Raw genomic sequence first — 25722 nt, forward strand, 5'->3', positions numbered from 1 at the left:
TGTAAAACGTCAATAGGTCATGTGACCTAATGACTTCAAACAAGGTTCAGAATGTCCACTGACTACCTTTCTATATTGCACACCCTGTAGTTTGTCCATTTTCATCTCACACATTTTTACATGAATTTTTCCAAATGTCAATAGCTCCTTGGTGATGTGACCTACTGACTTCAAACAAGGTTCAGAATGTCCACTGACTACCCTTCTATATTGCACACTCTAGTTTGTGTACTGTAAAATCACGCGGTGTAACATACATTTTTCATAGATTTAAATTTCAATATCTCCTTGGTCATGTCAATTACACACCTAAGAAGCGTGCAGTGGATAATATACACCCATATTGCATAACCTCTAGTCATGTAGCTTCTATATTGTTGTACATTAATATTAGTTTGGGGGTTCAGTCCAGTGTTTACCCTTTTCTTTAATATTTATCTATAATAATTGGTAGTTCTAAGTACTCATTTCCCTGTTTTTTTATTTTGCCACAGTATTTAACAGCGGTACACAATAGGAGAGAGACAGATAATATCTCCTTTCGTCGTTAATATCAACCATAAAGGAAAATGGCAAAGTATGAAAGTCATGTTATTAATTGACCAAAGCAGGGATGGAGAGTGAGCTAGTGAAGTAGGCTGCAGTGGGTTTGCTGGTCAATACATATATTGAACATGTAACCAAAGTAGTGGTGGCCAGTAAATCAATGAATACAAATTTAACATTGACAATTTAACAGAAATTGTAAACCTTTAATCTTTTCCAACATGTCAACAGACACTTTGTTGAACTCTGAAATTATAGGCATGAACTGAACATATGGCTGTCCCACACAACTACATAAAAATAATTTACATTTACTTTGAATTAAATGTCATTACATACCATATGTTTTTAGTATATCCTCAGCCATTTCTTTTCGCAGTTGCTCCATGTGTTTTTGTGAAGGTTCTATATCAATTTGGGAGGGGATGTTGGGGAAGTTCTGTGCAATAAAATATAGTTTTTGACCTAATTGTCACATAAACAGCTAACCATTCATTATTGAAAATATAACCATCAAACCTCCATTAGAAAGACCCCACAGCTGAAGGTGTCCTGCTGCATGGTGGGAGTTATTTCTCCTGCTTTCCACTTTGTCCACCCAGTCGTCTTTTCCATGGCAGGATCTTCTCATTTTGAAGTATTCTCTTTTTTTATGTGAACATGGAATTCTGATTAGTTACGGGCAAATGAATACACAGGCCAAATTTGAATGCTGTTTTCCTTCTCACTATAATCTATTAGAGGTCATTTACTTTATGCCCCATGCTACACACAGCCTAAATTATAGGCACTGAACCATTTACAGGACATGAATAAAAGTAGCATATAGGACCCAACCCTATCACAGAGTGAATAAATGTAGAGTGTTTGTAGACTTTAAGAAATAACTATTAAGTGACAGTTTCATCAGTAGGTGCTTAAATAAAGTCATATCACAGATGACAGTGCCAACCACATTTATGACAAGACACAATGAATTGTAATCACCAAAGTGTGTTAAAGTGTGTTTGTCAAAATAATATCTGAAAATGTCAGCTGTTGAACATAATACTTCTATTTGCAATAGCAATTTATGATGTATGCAGTTGATGAATATTCCATGTACCATCACTACATGTAGGACGGACATAAGACATTCCCACATACAGTAAACACATACAAAGAGGCATTTTTCAGCTATAATTTTTACCACTCAGAATCCAGAATGGATATGACAATGTGGCAGCACAGGATGTAATACACCCTTACAACAATCTACTTTTTGATCTCCTTCACTTCTTATCTGGTAAACTGCTACTGTGTGTCAAGAAAAGAGTCCCAATTAGGGGTTAGTGTACTCCAGTAAAAAAGGTCTGGTTTAGATAAAAAAAACTATTGCTCTGTGTTCCCGTTCAGAGGGGCATGAGAGACTAGTCAGTGGTAGAATTGATTTGGCACTGTATTGGCCCAAACACCCACAGACCCACAAGGTTGAGGTTACTCATGGACAGTAATTAGTGATATGTTTGGTTGTTGTTGCATTGATGCATTGTGTCTTCTAACTGTCCAAGAATAGGATCCAAAGTGTTAGGATAAATAAATTCCCATAAATAGAAAGGAGGATGTCTCTCCTCATACCTCTGGCACTTTAGTCAGACTGCCAGACTGTGCACCACAGAGCCAATCAGGAGAGAATACATACAGGTCAACAATGCCAACTGAAAGTCAAGGGGTGTGTCTTTGCCTTTTGGATGACTCTCTCTTTACAGAAAGCCGCTGTGGTTCAAGTCAAGAGCTACTCTTCCCCTTTCAGTCTGCTCTGCACATGTCTGAATGTGACAGAGCCAGCAGCCAAGAGAATTTTCACAGTATGTCATACAAAAATATTACACTTATGAATGTATGAATGTAAAATGTTAATATGTATTAGATCCAGTACAATGGAATAACTAAGACCTGAATTTGAATGCAGCGTGTTCCGATTCCTCCTTCTCTTTCTGTCCAGCAGGGTCAACCAAAAACACTTGGCCTGATGGTTCATGCAGATACTGGGGAAGCAATATAGAAATGTATTGATCCCTTAAACGATTGTACTATTAAATGACCCATATCACAACCCTCATACCCCTTCACAAAAATGTACCTAAATCAATTTTGGATAAAGGACTTACAATGTTGTCTTTACAATAAGGGCTGTGAAAGGCAGACTGGACTCTTGAGACAAAGAGCTGGGTGCCAAATGCAAAACATGGAACAATACAAATCAAGAGAAGCGTCTGACATGGAAACACAAACAATACTCCCTTATGACAAAAGAGTATAAACGGTAAGTCATCAATGGAGTAATGAAGTCCAGGTCAGTGTTGCCAACTACTTTTCAGGGTAAGTTGCTAGAGGCAGGTTGATTTGTTGCTAAAAGTTGCTTAATGACATTGTGATGTCATTGCGTGATAACGTAAAACTGCGTCATTATGTGGAATACACAATAAAGTTACTCACATTGACTGGCCATCTCTGAAAAAAATATGATTTGACATTTGTTCAGGTATGGACTCCCACTCTTTTCTGTACTTCTGGCTGTACAATTTTGATTGAGACATGTTGATTGATGTTGTAAATTCTGTTCAAGATCAAACATTCATGACCAACTATAATCATTGGGTTTGGCTCGTCGAACCCGTACTACTGCTGCTGTTGTCAGCCAACAATGACTTGTAATTTGCTGAAATTGCTGTTGGCCGGCTGCTGCCAGTGCACGAGCTGAGCGCCTGCTGCGGACGTCACTCACAATGCACTTTTGCATCTAGGCACGTGTGTTGTGACTGAGTGTGTGACCGAGAAAATCGTTTTGTGTCATTTAGAGGCAAAGTGCATGCATTTTAGCATTTGAGTCACTTTTCAAAAGTTGCTAAAAGTTCAAAATACATTTTTAAAAGTAGCTAAATTTGTTGCTAGGTGCTGTTTGAAAAGAAGTTGCCAGGGTAGTCTGAAAAGTTGCTAAATCTAGCAACAAAATTGCTAAGTTGTCATCACTGGTCCAGGTGTGACTGATGATGAGACACAGGTGTGCGTAATGCCGGTTGCCAGGTGTGCGTAAAGATGGGTTGCCAGGACCAGTGGTTAGTAGACCAGCGATGTTGAGCGCCGGAACGGGTCAGCGGGAGTAGATGTGACAGGTGACACCAACAACAGACAACATTTGAGCACGTTACTGTTGCACATTAACCTTTAATAGTTCAAAGACATGAAAGACTAAATGCATAATACTTGATTACAAATATGAAAACAACTGGTTTGAATAAGTATATACAGTCCTTTGAATACTGTATGATGAACATATTTTACTACAGAAAACAAATGTTCAGAAATACACTATTATAAATTCTTATACAGTAGATGTGTATATACTGAACAAAATGATGAATGCAACATGTCCAGTGTTGGTCCCATGAGCTGAAATAAAACATCCCAGACATTTTCCATAAGCACAAAAATCGTATTTTTCTCAAATGTAGTGCACACATTTGTTTACATCCCTGTTAGTGAGCATTTCTGTTTTGCCAATATAATCCATCCACCGAACAGGTCACAGATGCACCTTGTACTGGGGACAATAAAGGCCACTAAAATATGGAATTTTGTCAAACAACACAATGCCACAGATGTCTCAAGTTTTGAGGAGGGTGCAATTGGCATGCTGACTGCAGGAATGTCCACCAGAGCTGTTGCCAGAGAATTGAATGTACATCTTTTATTTCAGCTCATTATACATGGGATCAGCACTTTACATGTTGCATTTGTATTTTTGTTACGTGCAATTATGAAATGAATATGAACTATTTGTGTTTCATCATTCATAATGCTCCCGATAAGAGGTTCATTCTGGACCCCAAAGTGAGCCATACCCAGGTCGACCTTTATGGTCGTCACTGAGAGTCACAAGCAAAACCTATGTTCATGCTGTTAGTAGTAATGCTAAAGGACATTTCTGAACATCCTGTCGTGTAAATGGTGAGAGGAGATAAGAGTTAATGTCTACTGCTCTTTGACTGCCCTCCAGTGTTACCAGGTAGTATGTCTCTCAAGGTCTTTTTCCATCAAGGCCAACTTTCACCCTCTGTCTGTGCTTCAAGAATACCTTTCAAGTTTTTTCATGGTTTAATTTCAAGGTCTAGTGGCTGGAATAATATGATTCATCCTGTTAATTTGCCACGGTAAATGTCCATGGTCAGTTTTAATGACACTTGCATTCTACAGTCTACAATATAGAAAACTTAAAATATATGTAGAAGTCAGTGGAGAGCGGCAGTCATAGTCAGCTGTTACAGACCATATAAAACATTAGTTGACTATCAGCTGTACGGTTCTGTCTCTCATTGTAAGTACAGTTGTTATTTAAGAGAGAGTTGGCTATTGCAGATATAAGCCTATGGACTGTTTAAAGAGAGTGACATCATCAGTGTGCATCCTGTGATTTTCTTCAATGTCATTGGAAACAATTTCTTCCTCTATTTTTACTACAAAACAGAACCATTTTCACATATGTTGATGTTGGGTTGGTGCTGGAAAGGAATATGACATTGAAAAATGTTGCAATTTCCCTTTGTCACAGTCATTTTTTTCTGTGGTAAAATAACAAAGACCTAAGACTCTATTTTACTTCTGTGACATGGTGAGCTTGGACCCAGGAGCAGAGAAGTGACCAAACGAGGAATCAGTGGTTAAGGATCAACATAATACTTTACTGAGAAACAGTAAACAAAGGATCACAGTAACACTGGGAAAAAAACTCTTCCAGCTTCTGCAAACACCAACAGAAAACACAGCTATCTTAACAGGGAAATCATAATGAGTAAATAGGACACACTAGAGTGTCGTTGTCACCAGGACGGTCTCTGCCGCCCTCTGGTGACAGGTGGAACCATGACAACATCATTACAATGCATTAAATGGATTATGAACTGCCTATACTATGCCAGTCCCTCAGTAATGGCACAGTCCACAAAATTGTTATTGTACACATAAGAACATTTACAGATGACTGAACCTTTCAAACAAAATGCACCATGTAAAATCAGTCTTCAGAGGGAACGACCTTGTTAAATTTCTCAATTATTCTATTCTGCTTACTACTTGAACAACCTTGATAGTCATATCACAGTGGCTCTTACTACTACACCCACTATTGCTGGAAAAAAATCATGTTTTTTTTTAAAGATGTTTGCATATTGCAAACGGCTGTCTTACAAAGCCTACAGAAAACAACTTGTTTGCTTAAATATTTATGTTGACTAAACTTTGATGAATAAACCATTGTAAATGTGTATAAATGTTGCTTTACTTCTTTCATATCAATTGTTTAAAATTGTAATGCTTATAAGCATGTAGCTATTCCCCAGGTTGTTGCTGTAAATGAGAATGTGTTCTCAGTTAAAAAAAACTAACAATCAGTACTATGAAAGTACTTCATTTTGTATAGACTAGAATGTTTTTTTACAAGATGCCTTCCTGTTATTTTTTAATTGATTGTGAGTTAAATACTTGTCTTACTGTGTATTGGGTTTGCACAAAAAGGCATTTTGCACTGGAAATGATCAAAAGTATGGCGTAAAAAGTGTAAAAACTAAAATCAAGTGTAAAAAATGAGAATAAAAAAGACGTTCATGTTTGATCAAAAAAAGTGGGAAAATGGAAAAGCAATGTTTTAAAGGCATCACGTAGCCAACATGTTATTCACCAGTGTCAGATTGTTCCAGAAAGGCAACAATGAAACCTTCAAACTATTAGTTATATGAAGACATACCAGGAGTGGTTAGCTACAGAGTACATTCATAATTCAGTCCTGTTTGGAGATGGAAGTCTGTTTTCAGTGTGTATGTGCTTTAGATGTACATTTTGAGTCGGAAGTTTACATACACTTAGGTTGGAGTCATTAAAACTTGTATTCCAGACGCACTGAGTTTGAAGGTAGGCCTTGAAATACATCCACAGGTACACCTCCAATTGACTCAAATGATGTGTATTAGCCTATCAGAAGCTTCTAAAGCCATTACATCATTTTCTGGAATTTTCCAAGCTGTTGTTTGGCACAGTCAACTTAGTGTATGTAAACCTCTGACCCACTGGAATTGTGATACAGTGAAATAATCTGTCTGTAAACAATTGTTGGAAAAATGACTAGTGTCATGCACACAGTAGATGTCCTTCTACTATCTTGCCAAAACTATAGTTTGTTAACAAGACATTTGCGTAGTGGTTGAAAAACGAGTTTTAATGACTCCAACCTAAGTGTATGTAAACTTCCGACTTCAACTGTATGTGTTATTTCATTGTTTTAATGTCTTCACTATTATTCCACATTGTATAAATAGTAGAAATAAAGAAGAACCCTTGAATGAGTAGGTGTGTGCAACCTTTTGACTGGTACTGTACATGAATGAGTATGATCCCTGAGATGACTAATAAAAAAAAGTATGGACACAATTCAGAATAACACAACGCAACAATACTTTGGAGTAGAAAAAGATCTATGTTTATTTTGAATTGAATAAGAACATATGCCAACTTGCACAATACTCATAGTAAATTGTATTCTGTTTAAATCATTTGGTCATTTCAAACCGCATTTGTTAGATCCTGTTATTAATCAGTGGCAAACTAATCAAGACAAAAGCAAGTTGACTAATAACCAATATGTCTACTAATAATTGATATTGAAAACATGTTAGTATAACAATTATCTGAGCAATTTGTTCAGAGTTCCTTGGATGATTATACCCACAACTCAATACTGTAACTTGTTACCTATATCTCCCCACACAATGCAGTATATTACACAGTGTATATATGTGTAACTGCAGTACTACTCTTAACATTCAGTAATGTGAATATAAGCAGGACAGGAGGACTCTAGTGACAGTGAGAAGACACTCGGTGGACACTGGCTGAACAACATACTATTTAAGACATGTCAGAATGTTAATCAGTTAAAGTTTGAGTGACAGCTAACCCAACAACATATACTGTTTTGTAACACACCATTTCTGTATGCTGCACTCTTGGTTTTATAAGGCTGATTGTTCCTGTTGAGGCTGACTGACTGGTTGTGTCTGAAATGACACTCTATTCCCTATATTTTGCACTACTTTTGAACAGAGCCAAATGGGAAGGTCCCTGCTGTTTGGAGACGCAATGGAGGTACAGTGTTTTTACTGGTATTTCCAGCAATATCCACCAGTGTTGCTGCAGGTAGGAAATGTTCTGCAATTGAAACAAGCTGTCTCCAATCAATCAATCAATGTCTGGTTGTGTGTGTTTGACCAGGGGATCACCTGAGGCTATTATGTTCATGTTGATTAAGTTGGTCAGGATCTTGTTGCCTGTTTACAGCAATCCGTGGTTTATTGTTTTTTTGGTTGATTAAACAATTTTATCCAAAATGTGTGTGAACAGAAACAATATATTCTGATAATATGACATACGTAAGTGCAGCTTAATTCACATGATTTTACATTTCAACTTCCTGCCCGTTACCAGCACCATTCCTACCTTTACGGGTGGTGAAAAAAACTTCTACTCAAAACACAGAGATTTGAAGAAGACCATTAATACACAATATTCCCACCTCTTCTTCAGAAATGTTACTTCCCCTTTAGGTATATCCTTCCTGTTATGCTGCCATCTCTTTGAGTGTGATTTAGAAGCCTAAGTCACATGATTTGATAGAAAATGGGTCTTTGCATTAGAACTCCCTGCCCTTTAGACACTTATGTGTTGACTTCAAAGTGTCAGTAATGCATCAAGTTTAAGTTCATGCAACATGAGGGGATAAATTGACTGTGGTGCATAGTGGATAATGAGGCGTTCTTTCAATTATGAGAACCATGGTTCTGTGAGGTCATAAGAACAACACAATACAGAATTATCACATGGATGATGTAATTAATGACATTATGTCCAAAAGGGAAATGCTTGATGGCTGAAATGTGTCCATTGTGAGTGTTAATAATACATCTAAGTAATACTTCATTAGTGAGTGTTAATAATACATATAAGTAATACTTCATTAGTGAGTGTTAATAATACATATAAGTAATACTTCATTAGTGAGTGTTAACAATACATCTAAGTAATACTTTATTAGTGAGTGTTAATAATACATATAAGTAATACTTTATTAGTGAGTGCCTCCCATCTTTTGCAGGTGTCTGTTACTCCTAATAAAATCTACCTCAATACAACAACCTTTTCTTGTGATCAGTAAAACATAATAACAAAAACAGCTAAATATGTGTTCATCAACCCCCTGAGTATCATTTTTAATGTAGGCTACAATAACATATGTTGTGTTGACTCTGTGTATATAGAGGAAGCTTTCAATATCAAGTAATGAAGTCAAACAACTTGTAGAAGGTACAGCACTGTTATCTACGGACTCTCATTGAGTACTGCATGCTCCAGCTCCCACTGCAGCTCCCACTGCTGCACCAACTGACATACCAACTGGGCCTCCAAATGTTCCCAAAGCCGCTCCGATTGTAGCACCTGTTCCCATTTTGCTAAATTTCTCAGCATTCTTTCTAGCTTTTCTTTCCTGTTTTATCCCCAGCTTCTCTACTTCTTCTCTTAGACACACTCCTTCAAACGTTGCCTTCAGTTCTTCCCTCTCTTTGTGTATCTTCTCTTCATTCTCTCTCAAGATCCTGTTCTTCTCTTCTTCAATCACTCTCTCAGCCTCCTGGAACATCTCAGTGGTGTAGTGGTTTCCTCCATTCATCGTCACCATCTTGTTTATCTTCTCAAGGAGCTCAGGGACCTGGGAGGGATTCTGATCTTTGTTTTTGAAGACATGATATCCCCCATTACATTTGGTAATGAAACTTTCCAGTTTGGGATTTCCATGCAGGAAGTCTTCAATTGTTACATCATCAAGAAGGTCTCCATGTGTGAAGACAACCATGGTGTATTTCGATGCTTCATCACCAAATAATGTCTGGATCATCTTCACAATTTCCTGCTGCTCTTCAGTGAATCCTCCCAGCTTGAGAACAACCAGGAACACATGGGGACCAGGAGCGGAGAATAGCAGGCACTGTGAGATCTCTTTCAGTGCCTCCTCCTGTGTTAACTTGGTGTCAAACAAGCCTGGTGTGTCGATGACAGCTACATGTTGCCCTCCCACATTTCCTCTTTTCTTTTTACTTGAGGATGTCACAGAAATAGAGGACATTTTGGATTCAAACGCTTTTCTCCCCAGGATGGCGTTTCCTGTTGCGCTCTTCCCAGAACCAATCTTTCCAACCAGAACAATCCGGACCTCTTTATTTTGTTCTGTTGGATAAGAAAGACATGTTGTTACTGTAGAAAGAAGTCTGATGTTCTTTCTGTTTGGTCATCATACAGAATAGCTACTGATATGATCAGTCTCACATTACTTATTAAACATTGATGGTTTATAGAATATGAACTGTTAGCAAATTAACAAGGACATTATCTATAAATTAAGTTTCAAGCCTACATTCATTTTTAATCAAATGTATTAATAATGTAATAAAACATTATTTTGTGAAAACACATTAAACAAATAAACCGATTATTGTAGACTAAGTACTCACCAGTCATGTTTGGGTTTTGGAGTGCTGCCAATCTTTTCCAAGGAACAGTCTTTCCAACCAGAGAAATCAGGGTCTCTGTTGGATGAAAAAGGAAATGTTGTTTCTGTAGAGAGAAGTGTGAAGTCTCTCATAGCTTCTTAGACTAATATTTTTTGTCTATAAAATACAAACTCTAAGCAAATAAACAATGATGTTATCTACAGGTAACTGCCAAAATCAAGGAAACATCATTGACGGAACTGTCATTGTCCGTTCCTTGCCTACATACATAGTTTCTACATTTGGGTGACTATGGCAGTAGTCTTTCTGCCTTGGGTTGAGCATCAGTTGAAAAACTGCAATAGCACCAATATTGTGTGGGACACATACAAAGAAGATGGTCTAAAGACTCTCAAGTTGGGGAGACAACCAACTTCCATGGAAGTTCTCTGACTTTCTCAGAAACCCTAACAACAAACAGGAGATTTTCAAAATGTCTGTGGTTTCAAATGGCTCTCTGACATCAATGCTGGAATGAGACCAGGAAGAGGCACACACAAGAGCGTGGTGTAAAGTACTTAATAAAAAATACTTTAAATGTACTACTTAAGTAGTTTTTTGGGGGTATCTGTACTTTACTATTTATATTTTTGATAACTTGTACTTTTAATTCACTACATTTCTAAAGAAAATAATTTACTTTTTACTCCATGCATTTTCCCTGACACCCAAAAGTACTCGTTACAATTTTAATGCTTAGCAGGACAGGAAAATGGTCTAATGCACACACTTATCAAGAGAACATCCCTGGTCATCACTACTGCCTCTGATCTGGAGGACTGACTAAATAGAGAACATCCCTGGTCATCCCTACTGCCTCTGATCTGGTGGACTCACTAAACCCACATGCTTCGTTTGTAAATTATGTCTGAGTGTTGGAGATAGCCCCTGGCTAAAAAAAACAAGAATATGGCGCCAACGGGTTTGCTTAACATAAGGAATCTCAAATTATTTGTAATTGTATTTTTACTTTTGATACTAAAGTATAATTAAAACCAAAAACTTTTAGACTTTTACTCAAGTGATATTTTACTGGGGGACTTTCACTTTTACTTGAGTCATTTTTTATTAAGGAATCTTTACTTTTACTCAAGTATGACAATTGGATCCATTTTCCACCACTGTTCATCTAAGACGCCTTTCAAAAGGGTGCACAGACAGATTTTCAACAGAGGATACAGACATCATTGTCCTCCTTGCTGTTTGCCTGCACTTGCTTATACTTAGAGCTAACTGTTAATGATATAAGCACAAACATTGTGAATTTACTGAACATTTTCTGAATTTACTGGATGTTTTCTCAGGTGAGCCAGATTCAGCCGCTTGCCAATTGAAAAAGTTGGCAGTTTACAGTCCATTGTTCGGATGGAATCATTTTGGACGAACGTTTGAAGGTAATCTACTTTTTCAAGTGATTTGTTTGACGATCAGATGAAAACAACATCATGACTGGTTGTGTTCATGCCACAATACGATGAAAACAATTTTAAACACATAGGAGGTCCCGTGGGAAAAAAACGTGCCAACCTATGGAAATCAAATGCGTGTCCAACTGATTAGTTCTAATGCCGGCCCTGCACTGCATTATGACACGTTTGTATCTGATTTATAACAGGTGTGTTATTCCCCTAGGCCTCGGACACTGGCACGAGGCAGTTTATTTGCCCCCGCCCTATAAAAAAAAATCAAATCATGAAATTTAAAAAATAATAATACATTTTAAACAGTAACATGCCAAACATAAACAGAACAGCCAGAGGGATTCCACGAAGAAATAAGAGAAACAAATATATAATTACAGATATTACAGATATATAATTACAAATACAAACATGTAGCGAATTTTGGGGGGGGACATTTTGTTTTGTATACATTTTATTGACTCTAAATAGTTATCCAAATAACATTTTTTTTTATATAAGAAAAGGGCCTTTTTCTTCATAATTCTGTTTTGTGTTTGAAAAATTGTCCTAATAAAATAAAGAGATTTATGACATACTCACGTTCAATTGTGGAATCAGTGTAGTAAAATAATATGTCTAACTTCAATGGTTGTATGCATTTTGTTGCCAAGAAATAGTTTTACATCAGTCCAGAACACTTCACTATATAAACAATGACAGAATAAGTGTTCAATCGATTCAGTTTCTAGTTCACAAAAATTGCATTCACTGGTAACATCAGGTATATATTTAGAAATCAAGCTATTACACGGATGGAATCTAAGGATAATCTTAAAGGAGATCTCCTTTACTTTATTGGTCACCATAAATGTGTGTGCAGTGAGCCAAGCACGGCGCCAGTTTACATCAAATGATGAAGCCCAACAAAATATCGCAGAGGGAATAGACTTCCTGTAGAAAATATCCCTTAATAAACGATTGTTGAATTTCTTATCTAGTAAACCTATGCTATTCACCTTGATATCGCTTACAATATGAGATATTCCAAAATATGCATTATTCTGAAGTAAAGATGTTATCCCACTAGGTATAGCTTTTATAAACATGTCATATTCCTTGCTTGAAATCTTAAAGTTGTATCTTTCCATAAATTATCTTCGCGTAAATAGATTCCCACTAATACTAATTGGCTGACAAGGACAATGTTTTTCGACAACCAGTTACGGTAAAATAACATCTTGTTTCTATGTAATATCGACCCATTATTAGATATAAAACATTTATGAGGTGAAAAGTTGTGTTTATACTACAAATCACAGCACATTAAAGCCTGCTGGTGAAAAGCCGCCAATTTCACAGGAAGTTTACCCACAATATATGGACATTGTAGTAAAATATGAAGCCCTCCTAGCTTCTGAAAAACAAAATGAGGTATAATATTCCAGAAACTCTGAGGATTTTTTATGTACCTTTTAAGCCAGTTGATTTTTGATATCGGATTGAAGAGAGTGGAGTCTAAGACATTTAGACCGCCATCACAAACCCTGTTGGTGATAACATCTCTTATTATCTGATGTGGCTTGTTTTTCAATATGAAGTTGTACAATAGCCTATCTAAGGTACAGCAAGTGGATTTGGGAATGTCAATAGATGAAAAAAGATAGGATGCACAAGATAGCCACTCGGCTTTGGATAAAAGCACCCTTCCTTGAAGACTCAAGTGTATTTCACTGATCCCCCCTAAAGCCAAAACCTCATTAGGCCGCGTTTCCTTCCAGTTCTCTGCTGCCTGCGAGTGGAACAAATTGCAAAAATCTCTGAAGTTGGAGACTTTTATCTCCCTCACCAACTTTAAACATCTGCTATCTGAGCAGCTAACTGATCGCTGCAGCTGTACATAGTCCATCGGTATATAGCCCACCCAATTTACCTACCTCATCCCCATACTGTTTTTTATTTACTTTTCTGCTCTTTTGCACACCAGCATCTCTATCTGCACATGTTCATCTGATCATTTATCACTCCAGTGTTAATCTGCTACATTGTAATTATTCACCCTTATGGCCTATTTATTGCCTACCTCCTCATGCCTTTTGCACACAATGTATATACAGTAGATTCTTTTTTTTCTACTATGTTATTGACTTGTTTATTGTTTATTGTTTATTCCATGTGTAACTCTGTGTTGTTGTCTGTTCACACTGCTATGCTTTATCTTGGCCAGGTCGCAGTTGCAAATGAGAAGTTGTTCTCAACTGGCCTCCTGGTTAAATAAAGGTGAAATAAAAAATAAGTAAAATAAACTCAAATCCCTCCCTAACCATGAGGATATTTGTGTTGTTGACAGATTCAGTTACAGGGTTCAAATTAAGAACATTCACAGCCTTGAGGTTTTTGGTAATCTTTATACCGAGGTAGGTTACAGTATCTTTTTCAGAGATGATACAATCTGCTGGATTGACAGCTCCTTTCAGAACAAACACCTCACATTTGGAAAGATTTAATACCAAATCTGAAATTTTGGAGAACTGCTTCACAATATCCAAAGCTAATCTAAAATCCAGTAAACATAAATTAGATTCTTAATCCCATTTTTTAAATAATCATGCAATAACAATGAGTTATTTAATTTCCAATAACCACCAGAGTATTTCTTACCATCATTACTGCACATTCTAACAGTCAGCCATATGACTTTATGATCTGTCAGGACTGCAGGCAGTATTTTGACCTCTACTGTGTTGGGCTCAAGACTAGAGGTTATCACCCACAAGTCAATTCTTCATTGTAGTGAACGATCTCTATTACTCCATGTGTACTGTTTCTCTCCAGGGTTATTAACTCTCCATTTGTCAATTAAGTCCAGGCTTTGGCAGAAATTCACCAACTTGTTCATACCAATGTTAGGCCTATTGGGCAATCTATCAATCTCATCAGAATAAACCATATTAAAATCTCCACCAACTATAATCTGACTGGATGGATATTTTCTCAGAAGACTTTTAAGAATTTCCTCAATTTCCTCTAGAAGTAAGTTATTTGGAGGACTAGAACAGTATCCATATACATTACACAACACAAATAATCTGTCCATTACATGTCCATCCGTGTCCATTTGAGTAAACACACATTTCCCTTTGAAATTGTGTGCATAAATTGCAACCTCAGTTGAATGATTAGTCCCGTGGGCCAAAGAATGACACTGCCCCACTGATTTATCCAATAATTATAGTCCTCTTTGCAGTAATGTGTTTCTTGAACGAATACAAGATCTGCGTTGTAGTCCTTACAAAACAAAAAAATAACTTTTCTCTTCAACAGGTTTCGTATCCCCCTGGCATTGATTGACATAAACTTCAAGTCCATATAGAACAGAAGGAAAAATACTATGCAAACTCAACTATACCCTCTCTATAAAAAGTTGCTTCATGTATATGTATTAACAGAAGTCTTAACTTGTAAACCATAACACCACAATTCAAAACTAGAACGCTCAGTTTGCTGATTTTTGATGTGTTTTCGCGTATCATTTTCTCCAGACCATCGTCTCTTTCGTTTATCTTTGCAGAGACAGCATCGATTATGTTGACCTGGAGTTCGCGCAAAGACAATTATTTCTGTGTCTTTTTGGGTGCGGGACTATTGACTGGATTTTCAGAATCAGCCGAGTGTCCAGATTCCTCCATGTCTTCTCCTGAGGAGTCAGGTGGCGGTTTTTCTCCGATGTTTGAGTGGTCAGCTAGCAACTGCCTTCTCCTCCCTTTGCTTTTTCGCACATTTTTTCTTCAAAATGTCCAAGTTTCAGATCAAATTAGCGGTTAACTAAGCGTTGTTCTTTATTGTGTTTACTATAAGCCAATATTTGTTGCATTGAAGTAAATTTGAGAGGGATAAAAATGAAGGTTACTCAGAGGTATAAAGTAGTCGGCTTGAGGATAAATTCAGCCCCTATGTATTGTTGAACTCAGCAGGTTTTATATGGTTAACAGCCTACACAAACGGGCTGGAATATTCATGGTAATTTCAATCCAATTAAATTCTAATTTGAGAGACTCCCCTGGTGTCCTGAAGTCCTCGTTTGTTGTGTTTCCGTATTTTGGGTACAAATGTTTTGCCTGTAGGTCCAGGTTGCAGACCTGACTGCTTTCTATACTGAATATTGCCAACCCAGACAATATTTCCTGAGACATTGTGTGTCTTAGGTAGTTATTTTTTGAGATGTAGCTTAGAAAATGATCTCTCTGCAGAAGCAACACTTACGTGGATGTTAAATATAGCTATTGCATTTGCAACGTCAGGCAGGGAAACTGGGCAGAAGGGAGTTGTGCTTCAAATACAGCAGTTCTGTAACATATTTAATTGAGCCTCTCATTCTTCTTATTTGCAGGCCTCAACACCGTAGGGAAATATATTAACTGTTTACGAAGCTCTGGGGACAAGTCGTCTGGATACAGACAATAAATGGGCAGATGGAAACGGATAATCATCTTTAGTTGACAACAGTTCTTGAGGGCTGGAACAAAAAAAAGCTGTTCGCGATTTCGTTCATACTAGTGAACCGGAAGCGCAATGGACATATAATCATTTTAGATTAGACTAAATCCAGAAATTGTACATCTAGGTTAAAAATAAATCAGAGGTGTTGCACCACTTAATTTTAAACATGGATGAGTTAATCTAAGGTTAAATAACTAAACTATGAAGTAGTAGCAGGAAGCCTAAATTTGGGGTGGCAGGTAGCCTAGTCGTTAGAGCGGTGGACTAGGAACTGAAAGGTTGAATGATCGAATCCCCGAGCTGACAAGGTAAACATCTGTAGTTCTGCTCCTGAACAAGGTGTTCCTAGGCCGTCATTGAAAATAAGTATTTGTTCTTAACTGACTTGCCTAATTATATTAGCAATATGTTCAAATTATATTTATATGGAAACAAACCAGCACCAAACCAGTGAGTTTTCAGATCAGGCTGATGAAATAAATTATTTTGTCAAATTAGTTAGCTGGCTAGTTGACAATACATGAGGCCACATGATTCAAAAAACCTTGTTACACGAAAAATACAACACTGACATTTGATTCACTTCAACCTCAAACAGTTTAGATTTAATCTAAACTACATTTAAATTTGATTTAAAAACAATGGAGTAACAAGATAAAATGTGATTTTAGTTTAAAGTAAAACTTAAACTTAGTTTAGAAGAACGATTACAATTAGGAGTAATTTAAAACTAGGTTTAAAGTTTGGTGCAACAAGATTAATATACAAAGCTTGATTTAACTCAGTTTAAGAGTTAATCCATGTTGGTGCAATCCACCATAAATCTCAGTCAATCCATATCTCAGTCTATGAATTTGAGAGTGTTTACATTTCTCCAGCTCCACCCCTTAGCGTTTTAGCATCAGGGGTGAGGAGGACGCTTTGTTATTGTTTCAATTAAATATTCTAGCTTTAAAAAAGGTAAGAGAGCTTTTATAGTGAAGGCAGCAAAATTATAGAATTCATTGTCAGAAATAAATGTAGGTGCAGTATGTGTAATAAGTCCATATTAGTCCCGTTTTAGGAATGTGCATAACGCCTACATCATAATGACTACATCATAATACTGACATAATAATGCATTCATTTACAAATGACATGTATTCATTAGTTACTCTATTGTTACAATAAACCTATTAGAGAAGGATTTGTATAAAATGAATTGTTGTAAAATAAAACGTTTCACAGTTAATAAACTTAGTTATTCTTCATTGTGTTAATGTCCATTTGGCAAGAAAACCCATTTGTTGCATCAAAACATGCAAAAAGAATGTGGCTCAGGCTTATGCCTAGTATGAGTAACTTTATAGACGTCCTTACCTTTGCCTGCCTGTTGAGCTGGGTATCTAGAGTCGTATGTCTACAATTGGAGATGCAGCCGACGTTTTATAGCACTGTGGGGCGTAAGAACGTTGTTGCTTTCTAGTCAGGTGATTTATTGTAAATCATGGCGCAGCCCAGGCAAAAAAAAATCTCTCTAGCATAAACAGACTGATTTTGATGGGGATTTTTAAATTATGTTAATTAGATTGTAGGCTGTCGCTTCAAACACACCGACTGTGTTATGGCGTTTTGGTACACCAGAAGTACACTCATTTCCAATGGAACGCTGCGTTTGCCTTGCAGCATTGCGTTGCAGAGGCAGTTGCAGTGCGTTCTGTGTGGTGCATACGTTGAATTTATCGAACGTGTGCGTCAAACTGTATGCGTAAACGGGTTGACAGAAATGATAGCAGAAGGTGAATGTTGAACTTTTGTTACACACATATCTTGATGATTCTGCGACCTAGTCGGTGTGTTCGAAGCATAGCATTACTCTAAATGTTCAGAGTCTATGGTTTGGACTTCACATTGTAGTAATGTGTATTTTAAAGCTGCCAATTACTATGGGTTTGGTTTGTACAGAAAGACACTGGACTGGAAATTATTAAAGTATAACAGTGCAAAAGTTGAATAAAGTGTTTAATAAATGTTTATATATACTGTATATTTTTTATGAGGAAAATACACGAATCAGAAAGCAATATTTTTACAGCATCAATATAATATTTAGGAAATTTAGCAGACATTGTTTACTGTTCATTTTACAGTACCTGATGGATTCAACAATGTCAAGTGGTATTTTTAGTGTCATTTTAATTTACAGTGCCATGAAGTAACTATGAAATGAATATGAACTATTTATGCTTAGCCAGTCATCATTCATCCTGCTCCCGAGGAGAGAATGAGAGCTGTATTGGTAGTACTATGCCTACCGTAAAGGAGATGGACAGTCATGCTGTAGTTCATGTCTTATGTAGCCTGACCTTACTCATTCTGTGACTGAAAATTATTTAAATATCACATGTAATGTTACAAGGCATTTTATTTTGGTATGTAGTCCCTTACATACAATCATAATTTCACAAGTTTTGTCTGTGGTAAAAAATAAATATATATATATATATATATATATATATATATATATATATATATATATATTACATAACAAGCTAATTGAATGCATTAAATGAATTATGAACTGCCTATTCTTTGTGGCAGTTGTACTGTCTTTATTTAACAACTACTCAATAATGGTGCAGTACATGCAATTGTTTTGGGCATATTACAACATTTACAGTTGACGGAACCTTCAAACAAGAAGGATAAACATCAGTTCAACCAGTTAGCCATCCATTCAAACATGCACCATGTAAAATCAGTCTTCAGAGGGATCGACTTGTGATTTTTATTTTATTTTAAATTTGACATTTGTTAGTGAATGATAAAAGAAAAGGGGGGAAACGCCCTCGCAAAAATAATTTAAAAGCATCAAATAGCCTCAGTTTTATTTACCACTGTCAGATTGATCCACAAGGCAACACTGAAACGTTCAAGCCATTGGTTACACGAAGACATACAGTATAAGGAACCAGGGGTGGTTAGCTATAGTGTGCATTCTTAGTTTGGAGATAGAAGTGTGTTTCAGTTTGTATGCGCTTCAGATGTAGTGTATATCACAAACAATTAAACAATACTTTGAGTTTCTCTCTATCATCAGAACTCGTCAAACGGCCTACATTGATACTTGACTGACTGACCCGGGTATTGTTGTATCAGTCTTCTAACAGAGTGACAGTATAATCATCTATAACCAACTACATGCATATTACCCGTATAATCTCATATGCTGTATTTACAACAACAGTGCTGATGAAAATCACACAACAGCCACCAACAATAATCACACTGCTTCTTTATCAGTTTTTGTAAGTTTATATTGATCTATGATTACTTTTATTTTTTGACAAATCCACCAGTACTGGATTTGTAATGCTTTTTAAATGTTACTGTGTGTCTTTCTGGTAAAACCCAACACCCATTCTCTAAAACAGGAGAGAATGCTCTTAATACTCTTCATATTCAAAAAGAAAGTCAACCAGATGTGATTCATTTGATTTGACCCTCTCATATGAGGGACATGGTAGTATTTTCCAACCATCTATCTCCTCATTATTAGGTTAATGATTATGTACATTGTTCCTCCTGTTGCTGTTGTGAGAAGCAATGCCTTCCCAGCTATACTATCCTTCACCATTTCCCAAAGTGTCTCTCCTGTCTTACTGGCTAGCACTACTGCTTCCTCCAGAGGAGGACATGTTTTCATCTTGCATAAGACCACTACTGTCATCAGCACTGCTGCAAAGATGATAGCAGACCTGAGCCGACTCCCCCTGTTTACCTTAAGGAGCCAAGGAGAAAACCAGAGCCGGTCAGGGCGGTGTTGGAGGTGAGCGAAGCAGAGACAGTGAAGGAGTTCATGGGAAAATTGGAGGAGAGAGTTATGAGGGAGGTGCTGTGTTGGTGCATGAGGCACGACATCCGCCCGACGAAGCGTGTCGGGGATTTGATGTCACCTGGGTCAGCTCTCCGTACTCGTCCTGAGGTGCGTGCTAGTCGTCTGGTGAAGACTGTGCCAGCCTCATGCACCAGGCCTCCAGTGCACCTCCGTAGCCCTGCACGTCATGTGCCAGCTCAGCGCTACAGCGCTCCTAGCCGTGATAACCGTGGCGGGCGTTGTACTGGTCAGGCACCATGTTTTGCGGTGGAACGCACAATATCCCCAGTACGTGTGCTTAGCCCAGTGCGCTACATCCCAGCTCCCCACATCTGCCGGGCTAGGGTGAAGATCCAGCCAGGGCGGATGGTGCCAGCCCTGCTCTCAAGATCTCCAGTGCGCCTTCACGGACCGGTCTATCCAGTGCCACCTCCACGCACCAGCCCTCCGGTGGCAGCCCCCGCACCAGGCTGTCTCTCCGGCTTTTGCCCACAGGTGCTGCTAGAGCCTTCCTCCTCTCCAGCGCCGCCAGAGTCTCCCGTCTCTCCAGTGCCGCCAAAGTCTCCCGTCTCTCCAGAGCTGCTAGATTCTCCCGTCTCTCCAGAGCCGCCAGAGTCTCCCGTCTGTCCTGAGCCGCCAGAGTCTCCCGTCTGTCCTGAGCCGCCAGAGTCTCCCATCTGTCCTGAGTCGCCAGAGTCTCCCGTCTGTCCTGAGCCACCAGAGCCGCCAGTCTGTCCTGAGCCGCCAGAGCCACCAGTCTGTCCTGAGCCGCCAGAGCCGCCAGTCTGTCCTGAGCCGCCAGAGCTGCCATTCAGCCAGGAGCTGCCAGAGCCGTCAGCCAGCCAGGAGCTGCAAGAGCCGTCCACCAGCCAGGAGCCGCCAGAGCCGTCAGCCAGCCAGGAGCCGCAAGAGCCGTCAACCAGCCAGGAGCTGCCAGAGCCGTCAGCCAGCCAGGAGCTGCAAGAGCCGTCCACCAGCCAGGAGCTGCCAGAGCCGTCAGTTAGTCCAAAGCTGCCCTTCAGTCCGGAGCTGCCCCTCAGTTCTGAGCTGCCCCTCAGTCCTGAGCTGCCCCTCAGTCCAGAGCTACCCTTCAGTCCTGAGCTACCCCTCAGTCCGGAGCTGCCCTTCAGTCCGGAGCTGCCCTTCAGTCCGGAGCTGCCCTTCAGTCCGGAGCTGCCCTTCAGTCCGGAGCTGCCCTTCAGTCCGGAGCTGCCCTTCAGTCCGGAGCTGCCCCTCAGTCCTGAGCTACCCCTCAGTCCGGAGCTGCCCCTCAGTCCGGAGCTGCCCTTCAGTCCTGAGCTACCCCTATTCGGACGAAGAGGAGGAAATCTGCCGTGACAACTGTGCTGTGGTAGAAAGTGTTGACAACAGAAAAATACTATAAATCAATAGCTCAAAAGAGGTAGCTTATCTTTGGCCTGCTGTTATATTCCAATAAATGAGTTGATGATTTTTTTTACGCTGGTTTTTATCTAATAAAGTAGGTAAGGTTCAATTTAACTCATGACTGTGCATGCATCCATTGCATGATCAATGTTGCAACGGTGAAGTGCAAGCCATTGATCACAGGCCTATCACATGTGGATGCAGGAAGAAATATCTTTTGATTTCTAACATCAGATACCTAAATGAATGAATAGGCAGGTCCATGTTCATTCTGGTATGAGGCAATATGCTATCGGTTTCATAAAATGTATGAATCCTTTTCCTTGTCATTTATATGGCCTCTTCTATAGTACTATAGAAATATACTAATAACGTTTGATTTGAATATGCACTGTTGCCTGACAGGCTCTCTGAGCACCCTCACAATCGGATGCATCCTGTATTCATGGGAAAAGGAAGATAGCCTGTGATGCACCTTCCGCTTTTGGACGAGAGTCTCGCTGTTAACAAGGAGGGAGTTCTATTATACTGACCCGGGGGGTAAACCGGGCTTCACGTCACCGGGCAAAAGCGGTGAGGGCAGAGCGCCTAGCTCTAATAGAGCCATAATATCAACAGAACAGCATGATGAATCATTCAGGAACATAAAACATGTCTTTTTAAATCCAATTTCAGTCGTTTTCCTTGGGAAGGGTGGTTAAGCAATATATGTTTCTTTATGAACTGGATGATTCGAGTCCTGAATGCTGATTGGCTAACAGCCTTGGTATATCAGACCATATACCACGGGTATATACCACATTTATTTATACTGCTCTAATTACATTGGTAACCAGTTTATAATAGCAATATACCTTGGCTAAGGACTGTGTCCAGGCACTCTGCTCTGTGTCGTGCTAAAAACAGCCCTTAGCCGTGGTATATTGGCCATATACCACACCCCCTCATGCCTTATTACTTAAATAAAACACTTAGGATTCAGTGTCATCACAACTTATTACTAAGCTTGCTTGACATTCGTCACTTTTCTTTTCAGCCGACTTCGCTGTTGGCTTTGACCGTGGCACCCAGCTCACCCTGGCAAGGCATCCCTGATTTTCCTAGCCTGGTTCACACATTAATCAAATCCCCTCATTGTGACACTCCATCTTAACTCCTCCTCTACATGTACTGGATTGGCTGAACAGTGCAGAATAGAACCCCGTCAGTTTTTTATTATTCTCCTCAAGACCAGGAGGTGGGGCATCCCGCTCAGGTGGTTCTTTTCACACCTGCTTACATTAGGCTATTCCCAGTGACAGAATGCCATTGTTTCAGAACGTTCAACGTCCAGAATGTTCAAAAGTCCTTTGCAAACTGTTGGTTTTAAATTCTTATTGTGCATTTTGTTGTTGTTGATCAAGTCAAAAACAATACTATCTTGCCGGGTGAAGGGTTTCCTTCTCCATGACCTCTGTTTTCATATACAACCTTTAAATTGGAAATGTCATATTGCAAGTAGGTCTACATACACTGTGTATACCAAACATTAGGATCACCTGCTGGTCCATGTTGACTCCAATGCATCCCACAGCTGTGTCAAGTTGGCTGGATGTCCTTTGGGTGGTGAATCATTCTTGATTTACACGGGAAATTGTTGAGCGTGAAAAACCCAGCAGCGTTGCAGTTCTGGACACAAACCGGTGTGCCTGGCACCTACTACCATACCCCTTTCAAAGGCACTTTAATATTTTGTCTTGTCCATTCACCTCTGAATGGAACACATACACAATCAGGGTTGCCAGGTCAAGCCTACATTTCTAGCCCAATGACTTTTCAAAACCCGCCAACAAGGCCTGAAAACTAGCTCAAAGAGTAGTGTTCGCAGCTAGAGAGGAGTTGCCACATTTAGCCAATAAACCATTTTTCCATAACGTCATCGAGCGAATTAAGAAGAAATCTCGACTTAACTTCTAACGACCCAAGAAACAAAATTGGGTTTTCCATCAATAATAATTATTGCGAGCAAATGTGACTAATATAAAACGAATGGCAATTGTGTCGTTAGTATGTGCCTGTAACGGTTGTCGTAGGTGGAAGAAGGTGAAGAGGACCAAGGTGCAGCGTTGTACGTGTTCATGGTAGATTTAATAAAGAAACTGAACACTAGAACAAAAAAAACAACAAAGTGGAACAAACGAAACAGTTCTGTCTGGTGCAGACACACAAAGACAGAAAACAACTACCCACACCCATGGTGGGAAAACAGGCTGCCTAAGTATGGTTCTCAATCAGAGACAACGATTGCCAGGTGCCTCTGATTGGGAACCATACCAGGCCAAACACCTAGAAATACAAAACCTAGACTACAAAACATAGAATGCCCACCCCAACTCACGCCTTGACCAAACTAAAACAGAGACATAAAAAAGGAACTAAGGTCAGGACGTGACAGTGTCAGATGTTAAGACTAGCCATTGGCTGGGTTTATGATTATAACTCAAGTTTTCCATGGTTTGGTTAGCTAGATGCAGGTAGCCTATAACCCCTGATAGGCCCTCATCTAATTTCAGATAGCCTACAGTAGCCTAGGCAAGATGTAAGACGAACGATTTAGCAGCTTGCTTAGTTAAAATTGACAGACTCATTTATTCAGCAAGGCGAGGCGCTTTCTAGGTGCTTCCGTTGTCCGTTAGCCTGCTGGAATAGGCAACTAGGGTGGAGTCGAAATCACTAAAACAAATATGGAAATTACCTAATTAGGCCTATGCTTGTAAACAACAGCCATTGTATATTTGTTTTTCTGTGTAGCCTAATCTGACTGATCTACCTTCAATCTAATGCAATTGCGATAGAATTGTTACCATGATCACAGTTGATAACTTCCAATTTCATTAACTAAACATGGCCATCAATAATTGCATAATAACACAAGGCTACAACAACAACAATAAACTGACGTTATAGGCTATTTATTAAATCCATTTGCCAGCTCCAGGTAGGCTACACAAGTGGCACAAATTGATTTGCAATGACTCCAGTGATATCATCATTTCCACATATTTATTGTATAAAATGGTAGGCTACATAAGAATAGCATTTAAAAGGCTAATTGATGACCAACAAATGCAAATGTATCATTCTCCACATTTAATGTCAGTTTAATTGAGGACGTTTCCCCATAACAGAAGCACACGAGGGAGTTCTGTAACTTCCATTTCAAAATGTCCACTCTTGCAGTGCTCGAGACCCAAGAACTGAGCAAGCGTAAAACCCTTCGCTTGATATGCTTTTTTAAGTGCTGAGGATTGATGTGATGAGACTTGGGCACTGCGTCTTTGATTGACAGTGCATATATTTGTTTGTTTGTTAGTTAGATATACAAGCAAGTTACAACTGCACACCAATGCGAACAAGCCACCTCGACCAGTTTACAGCTAATTTACAGCTAATGCTAGTTAGCTAGCTAAATCAATGGAGAGAAACCTCTGCACGAGACCTCAGCCATCCACACCTTCCCATTTACACCAGAGATCTGTATATAATGACAAGATGCTCATGTCTCCACCCTAAAAATAGGAGTTGTTGTCTCAAAGGTGGGAAGGCAAACGACAAGGTTAAAAATAAATGCAAAGAAACGCATTGGGCTTATTTTGGACAGATTTTGGCGAGAGTGAAACCTCTCACTTCGCCTCTTTCTCCCAAGTCCCTCCACCTACCACTCACAACAACAAAGATGAGAGATCACTTCTTCCTCTGACAAACGGTTTCAACTCGCAATTTGAATTTGAGGTTTGGTCCAAAATAATCGGTCATGTGGACACTTGAAACACATGGAGACATTATCGTACTGTAATAGAGGAAAAGTGAACCTTTCGAACCATGCCCTGGGGCTCCAGAGTGGCGCAGCGGTGTAAGGCACTGCGTCACAGTGATAAAATCGTCACTACAGACCCTGGTTCAATCCTGGGCTGTATCACAACCGGTCGTGATCGGGAGTCCCATCAGGCGCTGCACAGTTGGCCCAGCATCGTTCTGGTTTGGCAGTTGTAGGCCGTCATTGTAAATAAGAATTTGTTTTTAACTGACTTGCCTAGTTAAATAAAGGTAAAATACAACCCATTCTCATTCTGAGAAATAAAGTAGGCCACTGTCCACAAAGTGGACCGTCTAGCATGCTGTTCAAACAGTTGGAGACGGACAGAAGGGTGTGTTCATAACAATTCAACTGTTTTGCCTTGTTAACTGGGCTTGTGAAATTATACCTAGATCCAAGTTAACTAAACTTGGAATATAAGTATTTGCTGGCTACTCAGCAGCACGTGGGCTTGTGCTTGATATATTTGTATTGAGACCGGTGTTCATTTCCCATAATGCCTGCTACATTATTAATGAATGTGCGTTATGCATGGTTCTGGTTAAA

General features: G+C 39.1%; 1 protein-coding gene across 1 annotated transcript; it reads right to left on the reverse strand.

Moving 5' to 3' along the window:
- Window positions 1-8192: 8192 nt before the first annotated feature.
- LOC110534578 (GTPase IMAP family member 9-like) lies at window positions 8193-17473 on the reverse strand. Its single transcript, XM_021619486.2, has 3 exons — window positions 17438-17473; window positions 10140-10214; window positions 8193-9855 (listed from the first exon to the last, which is right to left on the reverse strand). The coding sequence occupies exons 2-3, from the start codon at window positions 10144-10146 to the stop codon at window positions 8963-8965; spliced, it is 900 nt and encodes a 299-aa protein (XP_021475161.2). The 5' UTR covers window positions 10147-10214; window positions 17438-17473; the 3' UTR covers window positions 8193-8962.
- Window positions 17474-25722: the final 8249 nt, after the last annotated feature.

Source organism: Oncorhynchus mykiss, chromosome 10 (assembly GCF_013265735.2).
Source record: "Oncorhynchus mykiss isolate Arlee chromosome 10, USDA_OmykA_1.1, whole genome shotgun sequence".
Classification (NCBI taxonomy): Eukaryota; Metazoa; Chordata; class Actinopteri; order Salmoniformes; family Salmonidae; genus Oncorhynchus; species Oncorhynchus mykiss.